The following is a 12,500-nucleotide window of genomic DNA, read 5'->3' as shown; positions in this document are numbered from 1 at the left end:
AATTTGTCTCCTAGTGCCTCGGCACAATTCTCATAAGTGTCCTGTAACACTTGCGGCCTGGTTATTGCTCGTGTTCCTTTCTGCCGGTAATATTCCTACAAGAGAGAAGACATAATATGCAACACGGAAGCTGTATTAAATAATTAAACAAACATAAATTGTTCCCATTTCCAACAGGTAATAAGGAAGGTGCATGATATGCCCCCCCCCAAATGATATGGTTTTGATGGCATTCTCCTAAATGGTATAGTTTAATAATAATGAAAAAAATAATAATGTGTCCACATTACATAACCTGTTCCCTAGAATACATATTCCATAATTCATAAGTTGAATAGTTTAGGATTTTACCAAGCACATATATATTATTGACACTCATTGACATCCTTTTAAAATGTATTACTTAATTACAATAAGGAATATGGTTAAGCTTAAAAGTAAAGGACTAGTTGTTAAAACTGGAAAAGAAAAGGACAAGATATTCTAGTAAAAATATAATAAATTTATAACTTCAAATATTGCAGCATTAAAAAATTGCTTATATAATGTTATAAATTGATTTTAAAAATATTTGATCTAGAGCAATTCTTTTCTTTTTATAATTTTTTTTTTATCTAATTTATTTTAAAAGATTTTTTTTAAGGGAAGGGTGCAATTCTGACTGGGTGCACCTTCTAAATAGTAAAGTTTACAAAATATACCATGTTACTAATCACTTGTCGAAAGTATATATTCCAAAATTCGTAATGATCGATTTATAAGTTTAAGAGTTTATCCTGTACAGCAATCTCTCTCTCTCTCTCTCTCTCTCTCTCTCTCTCTCTCTCTCTCTCTTTTTATATATATACTAGACTACCCGTGACCCGTTGGGTCAACATGTTATATTAGCTATGCAATTAATGTATGAGCGTGACACTTGTGACGTAAAGAAAATAGTTTCTTGTGACATAACAGAAACATTTCTATGAAAGTATATTAAAATGAAAAAAGAATATAGATAGATTTCTATGAGTCGTTCACAGTAAAACAATACGTTTTACTGTTGCGGTGATTGTTTGTTTATGTACGCATGCGCAACCGGAAGTCGTAAACCGGATGTTGGGTTACAACACCCGTTACAAGGTAATTACAGTTTTATAATTATATATATACATATATATATATATATATATATATATATATATATATATATATATATATATATAATGTTATAATTGTGATGGTGGTGGTGATAATTATGATGATAATGATGCTGATCATGATATTTTTTATTTATCGTATCAGTGTAACTTCCAATATGTCCATATTTTTAACTATGATGATGTTGTTGATAATGATTATGATGATGATAATGACGATGATGATGATAATGACGATGATGATGATAATGACGATGATGACAACAATAATGATGATGATGGTGATGATGATGATGATGATGATATTTTTTATTCATTGTATATGTATAACTTCCAGTATGTCCATATTTTTTGATGATGATGATGATGATGATGATGATGATGATGATGATGATGATGATGATGCCGTTGATGCTGCTGCCGATGATGCTACCAACAGCATATCCAAACTTTAAAGGTAGGCTTAGAGCTAAAAACTTGTCTGCAGTGTCACGTCGAGGCTACCGGTAGCCTCGGTCACATTCACTTTCATCAGTCTGAGTTAAACTAAAAAAATGATTTCCCAATTTATATTAAAAGTTTATTGAATTTTTATTTAAAAAGAAAAGAAAAAAGAAAAAGGAATTCAAATTTATTTATGTCAAAAACATTAAGTTTAATTGAAAAAAAAAAAATGGATAAAGCTTAAAAATTGGGTGGGTCAGCATTTCTACTCACGTCTGCAATGGCACCAACACTGAGGAATGTGTTCTGAACGAGCTGCCTAATAATCCTTAGAAAATCCGAAGGTTCATCCTCGATTTCTTGCCCATCCGAATCCTTCTCTTCCATATCACCAAAGTTCAATTTCAACTTCACTACTTTTGTAGCGTGGTGGATGCTGGGAAAATAACAAAAAAAAAAAATCTCATGTTCAAACATTTATTGAAATTATCTATTACCAATCCTACCTCCCACCCCTCGATATAAACAACACTCTTTCCAACTTTTGTTAAATTCTAACCAATAGTCGCTGAGATTTGGAACTTGTAAAATTGCAAAAAAAAGGTGGTATATATATATACACGAAATCTGCATTAATCAAAATATCATATTTAAGCGTATTTTACGACCGGGTAATGCCGGGCGGCCTGTTAGTATATATATATATATATATATATATATATATATATATATAGTCATCCACATACAGTACTGTTTCGCTGTTTCACAGCTCATCAGTGCGGCTAGACAGGCAACTACCTCAAGCCAGGATTGAAACCCGACCGTTTGTACGGCAGTCAAGGCTCCTAACCATTACGCTATTGGCGGCTGCTTGAACGAGTAGTGAGTTTAACGATGTTTTGACATCGTCCGAAATACCTCCGCTCGATTTGTTTACACAAAAAGCGTCGCTTATATATATATATATATATGCGCTCTTTTTACACAAAGAGCGTCGCTTATATATATAAATGCTCCTTCAGTTTTGACAGACTATGGATATTCACGTAGGGGTGCCTGAGCATGAAATTTTCGTGACAATCTCCAACTAAACCTTTCCTGAGTCGGCATTGTTAAATACCAGTGGCAAGTGAAGTGTATGTTCTGGACGACTGGAAACAAATGTCGAGGTAATAAGCGGAGAGCACATACAGCGCCTAGAATTCCTAAATGGTCACCCATCTGGTACTAACTAGGCTTAACGTGATTATGCCATATATATATATATATATATATATATATATATATATATATATATATATATATATATATATATACTAGCAAAAGTACCCGTCGTTGACTGGGTTCAAAAACAGTCTACAGAAAATGGACTCTGATTTATGAAAGTATGATAGGTTATGAAAAGGAAGAGTTGTAAAGAGATAGCTTTCAATTTGGGGGTATCAAAACCAAAACAAAATATGATGAAAGTAAAAATAAAATAGATAAACCCCATAATTTATTATACCATACCTGTTCACACTGAAACACTTATCACAATATTCTGTAGATCTATATTAAAAAACCTTGTTAAACTTTTTGACATATTTACATTCTATGGAGGTTAGGCGCGAACGAACACCCCATAATTTTATTATACCATATTTCTTCAAACTGAAACATAATTATCAAAGTATACTTACGTAGATAGATATGAAAAGTCTTTATTAAAGTTAGTGCCTATTTCCATTCTATGGAGACCAGGCGCGAACGCAGACCCCACAATTTTATTATACCATCCCTATTTAAGTTGAAACATACTTATCAAAATATTATTATGTACATCTATATCAAAAACACTTGTAAACGTTTTTTTTAATTTTTTATTTCCATATTTTGTGGACAAGGCGCGAACGCAGACATCACAATTTTAATGAACCACCGTTCTTCCAGATCAAACATACCCATTCCTGTGTCTCGATACATCTATCATTATATGCAATTAGCTTTTTAAAATAGTCAACCATATAGGAGCCTATTTGTGACTAGACACACACATTCAGCTTTATATATATATATATATATATATATATATATATATATATATATATATATATATATATATATATATATATATATACTAGCTGTACCCTGCCACGCATTGCAGTGGCTCAATTTGGTGTAATGGAAAAATTTAATAAAAAGAGAAAATGCATGTTTCTTATATTAGTACAGCAATCCACTGCAAAAAGTGAAAAAGAAGGCGAAAATGAAAAAAAATTGTACTCTTGCAGAATTTGATCTGGATCCTCAGGAGTTTCTGTCAATCATTCATGGTTTGGACTTGACCAACAATCAGTGGATGAAGCCGAACGTAGCAAAAATGTTGAAACGCTAAATGTTTTTTTTTGTTGTTGTTGTTTTACAAAAATGTGAGTTAGTAATTAATATTTGGTTGATGGTGGGGGGGGGCATTACTATACACAGATTCGAAAAAGTTGTCCAAAAACAAATAAATGAAAGCAAAGGTAAGTTACGTTTCTACCTAATTGGATAATTGTTTAGTGTTTTTATGTAATGTAAAATGTTTAATCGGCTCAAAAAACAGAAATGGTCGCGGACTCTGTTGAATACGTTAAGTTTGGGAAAGTAAGTTGAAAACTAAAAACTATACAAAACAGTGTCTGAAACTCACCGAATATATGTTACCATGACATAAGCTGGCATAATCGGTGGGTTTCTGACAGTATTTTGTATAGTTTTTTTTAGTTTTAACTCACTTTCTCTAACTTTAAGTAATACCCCGATAAACACTGTTTTTCGAGCCGACTAAACGTTACATTAAAACACAGATACAAAGAAGTTGTCAAAAAATAAATATATATAAATAAATGTTATCAAAGGCAAGAAAAGTAAATGTTCTACCTAACTGGATAAGATTTTAGAGTTTTTATGTAATGTATAATCGGTTCAAAAACATTCAATGTTTATCGATATATCTGAAAAATACAAATGGCGGCAGACTGTATCGAACACATTAAGTTTGGGGAAATTTTGGAAAATGAGTTTAAACTAAAAAACTATACAAAATACTGTTAGGAACTCACTCAATATATGTTACCATGACGTAGGCTGGCATATAATCGGTGGTTTTAAACTTTTGCTCGATACAGGTGACGACTTTTAAAAGTCCCTTTTAGTGATTACCAGGTTTGAGGATATTTGTACAACTAAACGGCAAATCTGCTCCAAAAAATCCGGTATTATTTTACTTTAAAGCCCGTTTCACGTTCATATATACCGAAATATTTTATTGTAAATTTCGGTGTGCTAAGAACGAATCTGCAAACCGTTTCCGTAGCAAAAAGAAAGTTTTCATGATATTCATGAAATTACTTTTTCGAAAAGTGTATGATCACTTTTCAATGTAAATTTAACTTAGAATGAGCACCCACTTTCTGGCCACCTGAGAGAGGGGCATTTTTCTGTGTTTCTTGGTTAAAAAGATTTTTGTTTGATTTCTTTTGCATGGTAATAACCCCTGAACTCTGGGACTATTTTTCATTTCACAGCCGCAGCCTTCGTTTACACTATGCGTGAGCATAAACGAAAGCTGTTTAGCCAATAAACATGGGAAAAAATCCCCCCTCTCTCAGGTGGCTAGAAAGTGGGTGCTCATTTTAAGTTAAATTTACATGGAAAAGTGATCGCCACTTTTTCGAAAAAGTAATTTCTTCATATCATAAAAACTATTTTTTTGCGACGGAAACGGTTTGCAGATTCGTTTTTAGCACACCAAAATCTACAAAAAAAATGTTATTTATGAACGTGAGACGCACGGCCCTTAATGGAAAATTATATAAAAAATCCGGGGGAAAATAGTTTTCAATAAAAACAGCAAATGAATTCGATAGAAAAAAATGGATGCTATTTTTTTTGTCTTTTTTCTGTGTGTTTCTTGGCTAAAAAGTTTTTTGTTTGATTTCTTTTGCATGGTATTAACCCCTGAACTCTGGGACTATTTTCCATTTCACAGACATAGCCTTTGTTTATGCTATGCGTGAGCATAAACGAAAACTGTTAAATATGCATTTGCGTACCAAACTGCCTTGTCAAAACACCTTTAAGCCAATAAACACGAAAATAAATGCCCCTTCCTCAGGTGGGCAGAAAGTGGGTGCTCATTTTAAGTTAAATTTACATGGAAAAGTGATCACCCACTCTTCGAAAAAAAAATTTCTTCAGATCATGAAAACTATTTTGGTACTCCTTGGGCGTTTAGTTCCATGGCGACCCGCAGAATTATTTAATGGTCGTTCCCTTAGTACTCCCCCTAGTCAAGGCTAACGCATGCGCACGTAACATTTTTTATTTATTTACTTACATGGTGGAGTTTCTATACTAATAGGTTTTTTGAAATTTTTTCACTGGATTATTATTGATTGAACACTTTAAAAATTTAAAAAACAAAACAAAAGTTTTGAAAAAAACCCCAAAAAACTCACCTTTCATAAAAACAATTTAAAAAAAAAAACACCCACAAACTGACTTTTAACTAAATAAGTTAAAAACAAAATTTTAAAAACTCGAAACTTTATTTTCATAAAAACAATAAAAAAAAAGTCATGTTCAATCTATTTTTTTTTCTTTGAGAAACAAATATATTTCTGACTTACAAATGCGGTAGAGGCACATATTATTTTTACTTTCTATGGTTTTGATATACCGCGTTTTTATTGCTTACAAAATGGGTGACTGATTTATTAGAACGTTGTAACTAAAAAGTAAGCACCACTTTCAAATGTCGAAACAATGATTATAGAAATTAAGCATGGGAGTGATGGTTGTACAATGTCGCCTTTTGCACTTTTACAAACATTATTTACGTTAACTCTTTTCATAAATAATTTTTTAAAAAAAGTAACTAAACCATTTATTGATAATTTGTCACATGTACAAACATTTATTTATTTACATAGGCTTAACTCTTTTCATGAATAAAAAAATTTTTACTCTTTAAGAATAATAAAAGGAAAAAGTTACCGAACATTTATAAAAGGACTTACTTCTTTTCATGAAGGCCAGAGGAATAGTTGGCCGAAAAGTCGTGAAACAACTAATAAAGATGAGAATAATAGTCCGCAATAAATAAAAATGGTGCTAATGCAGAGAGCGATCCGCGCTATTTTTTAAATCATATTTCCACGTTTAATTAACGTTTTACGATATGTTTTTTTTTATTCAATTGTAAGGTTAAAGTACCGAATAGGTACAAAACATCCTCCCCTCCCCGTGTTAAGAATGACTTTTTAAATAATAACATTATTTCAGCACGGATCACTCTTTGCATGAGTATCATAAAAATCAATACAAATAATACTTATCTCAATAAGTGAAAGGCTAATTTCTACCGGAAATAAAATGGCAATAATCTCGCAGTTACGAAAAATATTTTTTATTTAATTTAATATTTTTATAATTCGCAATGTTAAATTATTTTAATAACATAAAAACATTCCTTGACTTTAAAAATAGAATTTCTGAAAATTTCAATTAAATTGGTAACGTAGAAATATGGTTTTATTCGCTTTTAACGAACCAAAATTACATTTTTATATATATATATATGTAAATATGTTTGAATAAAAAATCAATACGAAAAATATATAAATGTTTATGTCTTTTCTGTATTTATTTCCTATGTTTTGACGTGTGGAAAAAAACAAGAATATTTCTTTCAAAAGCACAAAGCACAAGTTTTGACCGATCCTTCGGTTTTCCTCAGTGTGAATGATGGAAACGTGAGTGTAGGGCGGGCAGGGTTAGCAGCAGGAGGAGCACGGGGGGTACAACCAATAAGGTTAAGATCTATATGAACATGACCCTTCCAACATTTTTGACTTGGAATGGTCAGCAACTTGTGTGGCCTCTATTTAAAACCAAGTATTTCATAAAACTTTGAATTGGACACCCACGCATCCCACGACCACACTCGCATATGTGAACACACATGCATATACAACCGCACACTACCACATATGCTTCTACAAGTACCCATACACACACAGGATACGCACACACACGTTTATAGACGCTTGTATACATATACAACTGGAGACTAAGCAGATGCAGAAGATAAGCTAAGTGAAATCTTTTCACCAAAAGTTTGGCTTTATAAATTTACTAGCGAGGGGTACCCGGCGTTGCCCGGGTGTTTGGTGGGGGGGGGGAAGTAAGTATGAGGATCGAACCCGAACCGTTGAGGCAAAGTTGTCAATTAAAGTATGAAAAAAAAAACGTGCGACGTTAACCATTGCCCCACCGCGAGATGCTTACGGAAACACGCTTGAATTTATTTAATTACTTGGATTTAGCAAGTGCTCGTTTTAATGAGTTAATGAGGTCAAGTTTGACTCCGGGATTTCATTTACTGCTGAACGCTTCCCCCCCCCCCAAGATGTTATAGGAAAAAGACTAACCCACATGCGGCGAGCGACAAATATTGAATATTTATCTTCCCGAAATCGAGCAAATTAAATAGACAGGCGAGCTTCGTTGTTAACTGTGAGATATTACGATTTGTATGTGATATAAAAAGTTTTAAAAAGTTGTGAAGCGAGCGACCGCTTCTCTGAAAGAAGCCTTTTGTAGACACACAGAAAAAGCGAACACACATTCATACATACATACATACATACATACATACATACATACATACACACACACATACATACATACATACATACACACATACATACATACATTTTCGCTTTTAGATTTATAGATTATCGTTCTAGGTGCGAGACGGGGTGAAAGGACACGCTGTTTGTCTGGATTGTCTACACACACACATTCATTTATTTTTTTAAACTGCTTACTGTAGATTCTTTTTAAACTGCTTACTGTACAGTCTTTCATTATTGATATATACACACATAATGTTAACAAAAAATAAATAAACGAAAAATATTCTTTTTTTATGTTAATTTTCATTCACTTAATTTCTTCCTATTTCTGTTCAAACATATTAAAATATCAGTATAAACCTTTCGGCTTTCAGACTGGTTTGTGTATAACGTTTCTCTGTCCATATGTCTCTTCTTTTCTTCCCCAACACAAATGCACACTCCTATACACACATATATACTCATACATACATACATACATGATGATTGCAACGTCTTGTCAGACGAGTGCCACTCCCTCAGTCACTGAAAGTCCATGTGCCCGAGGATAACTTTTTGGTCCTGCCAGCGACTTGCATACCCTCAAGCAGACATCACACTGAAGACGGTCATTGGTATACATAGGTATACACATATACACATACGTACATATATACACATACATATATACGCACATATATACACATACATACACACACATACATACACATACGTACATATATACACATGCATACACATGTAAATATACATACACACACATATACACATATATACATACATATACATACACACATGCATACATAATACATATATACATACATATATACATACATACACATACATACATATACATACATACACATACCTACATATACACACACGTACATATATACACACACACACACACACACACACACACACACATATATATATATACCATAGATAAACACACACATACCTAAATATACATATATATACCATTGATAGACACACACATATATACATATATATGCATATCAACACATACACGCATAAACATATATATATACATACACACATAAACATATATGCACGCATACATATATACATATGATGATTGCAACGTCTTGTCAGACGAGTGCCACTCCCTCAGTCACTGAAAGTCCATGAGCCGAAAAAAAACTTTTTTTTTTTTAGTCCTGCCAGCGAATTCACACGCTCAAGCAGACATGACATTAAAGACGGTCCTTGGCATACATAGATATATATACATATACACACATACATACACATACATACCCATAAACATACACACATGCACACATCCATACATCCATACATACACAATACATATAACACATACATACAAACATATATATACACACATGCACGCACATATACATTTATATGCATACACATATATACTATTATATACAAATACATACACACATATACATACATATTCACATACATATACGTACACATGTATGCACATATACATATATACACATAAAGTTACCTACATATATGTACGCATACATATATATGCACCTATACGCATACATATATATGCATATATACATATACATATACATACACACAAATATATATATGTATATACATACAAACACACATAAACATGTATACACAATAAATAAATAAAAATATATACACACATACATATATACATACATATACAAATAGGTATACATACACATACATACACTAGTACATATATTAACATACATACATACATACATACATACATACATACACATATGCATATATAGAATGATGGCAGATCAATTATTACATGCTTCCAGCATTTCAGGGCTACACACGTGACACTTTTTCCATCACCACGGACAATTTTTATAGACAAATGCCTGAGGAAGTATCTATACAAAGATGATGTTACAGAGTTTTAGCTTTCTATGACAGCTAAGTCTCTCGCTCGGTTCAAATGTTGAGATCCAGCAACAAGCATGAGCAAGATAGCCAGCAACAAATCAAACTGCAGACCAGCTTAATGCGGGTACTGGTCTCCCGCTTTATGTATTTTTTTTTTTTTTTTAAATCAGAGATTTGCTTCACCCAGAGGGGTTGCCTTAACAGGGCTTTTAGGAGTCCTCTCCATCCAACACACATATCGAAATAAAGATATACACGTACACATACAAGCATGCATACAAACAGATGCACGCAAACATACATACGCAAGAACAAATACACATGATAACATGCACATACACTCATACATTCATAAATACACGCATGTAAATACATATGCACACACACACGTACACATACACGTAAATGTAGAATATATATGAAGGAGCATTTATCATGACGATGATGATGGTTGTTACATATACATATACACATATATATACATACATATATGTACATATGTAAACATACATACACATGTATGCATATACACATGTACATACATACACATACTTACACACATACATACATACATACATACATACATACATATAATGATAGCAGATCAGTTATTACATACTTCCATCTTTTCAACCCTACAAACGTCACAACTTTTCCATCTCCACAGGACATTTTTTTCTTTTTTTTTTTGTCTGAGGGAGTATCTATACAAAGATGTTATTACAGAGTTTTAGCTTTCTACGACAGTTAAGTCTCTCTCTCGGTTCAGAATGTTGAGATTCAGCAACAAGCAAGAGCAAGATAGCCAGCAACAAGTAAAACTGCAGACCAGCTTAATGCAGGTACTGGTCTTCGACTTTATGGTTTTTCATACCAACATACATACATCCATACATAAAATGGCAGATATAGGAGAAAAGCATTGTTTTTAAATTAGAAGCCATCACAAAAATTGCCGGTTAGAGAAATCAGAGGTTAATAACTTTTAATGTTGGAAATGAGACTAAAAGTTAGATATATTTCAATGCGTAAAAACACTAATAATAATAATAATAATAATAATAATAATAATAATAATAATAAACTTAATCCTATATATCTTCAGAGATGGGTACTAAAGTCTATAGGGTTTGTGAGGGGGGAATGGGTAACGCACCCATGTATACACTTGTGCATGTATGCATGCCCGGAAAATGGAATTAAATATATGCTGAAAATTAAAATATGTGGAAGCTAAGAAAAAAAAAGGGCATTGCAAAAACAAAAACTAACTAATTAGTGGGGAATGCTAAGGCATTCTTCCACCGTGTATACTCAATCTGCTCTGTTCCCTGTGGGAAAATGTTTTTGATTGGTTTAGATTTTATGAAAAGAAGACTCATTTAGCGGTCCCAAATCTTTATTGAGACCGGAGATGTGGATGTTAAGCCTCAAAATGAGTTTCTTTTCATGTTGTCTTCTTTTTCGCTGTGTCCGAAAGTTGGAGGCTGCAAGGATGCATTTCATGTTGTCTATGTTGTAGGGTGTAGTGCATTGCTATTGATCAAGTATATATATTTTTTACAGAGGAAAATCAAATTTTAATGAAATCGATATATTATCGCCATTTGACTATTTAGGGACACAAGTAGGGATGGCTTAAAACGAATGATTAACAAAGGACCAAAATGAAAAAATATTTTTAAAACCTTGTAAAATAAATGAAAAAACAATTATCTAAGTATTTTTCTGCTCTTGTTTTAAACGATGATTGGAGTTATCTCCCCTTGGTGTTACTCGATCGATCTCATTAAAATTAAATCTTTTCAATGAGAACAAATAAAAAATGCTTGATCAAATTAAGTGATTTCTTTTTTCATGAAAACTTTATTCCATAACGAGTACGTAAAATATAATTTTTTTAATATTTTCATTTTTGATGCCTTGATAAAAATGTACAAGCACCCATTAATCATATCAAAGCACGGATGAAACAAAATTAAAAATTACGATCTGAAGTGTTATTCCCCCTTACATAAGCAATAATTTAAAAAATGCCAATAGACGCTATATATATTTTTTTCATATGTTAATCTATAGGTGTATCAGAATTTGAGGAGATGGGGGAATTTTTGACACGAAACTGATAATAAAATATAAGCAAAAAAACTCGTAATTTCTTTTTTAAAAGTGGGTTGTTTATTTTCTTTATGGATTATACTTCCAAAATAAACTATTAAAGTTGTATAAAAAGTAATAGAAATAGTATTTTTTATTTTTTAAAAACAGTAATGAAATCAAGTGAATTTTACGAGTTAAGTATTTTTCAATTGTTAAACTTTAAACATCTATAAAAAAATTCTATTGATTAAATTTTTACGAT

At 32.2% G+C, this 12,500-nt stretch overlaps 1 protein-coding gene across 2 annotated transcripts in view; it reads right to left on the bottom strand.

Annotated features, from left to right (window-relative positions):
* Positions 1-12,500, bottom strand: part of LOC145247958 (coiled-coil domain-containing protein 180-like) — a 314,311-nt gene that overhangs the window by 37,817 nt on the left and 263,994 nt on the right. For both annotated transcript variants that reach the window (XM_080109604.1, XM_080109605.1), the window contains 2 exons: positions 1,857-2,019; positions 1-95 (listed from right to left, as the gene is read on the bottom strand). The exon at positions 1-95 is cut by the window's left edge and continues 50 nt beyond it. In XM_080109604.1, coding sequence (XP_079965730.1) covers positions 1-95; positions 1,857-2,019 — 258 coding nt within the window. The remainder of the gene's footprint in view (positions 96-1,856; positions 2,020-12,500) is intronic.

This window comes from Euprymna scolopes, chromosome 26 (assembly GCF_053919585.1).
Source record: "Euprymna scolopes isolate OS-2025 chromosome 26, ASM5391958v1, whole genome shotgun sequence".
NCBI lineage: Eukaryota > Metazoa > Mollusca > Cephalopoda > Sepiida > Sepiolidae > Euprymna > Euprymna scolopes.
The sequence above is the reverse complement of the archived record's forward strand: the minus strand, read 5'-3'. Positions and strand labels throughout refer to the sequence as shown.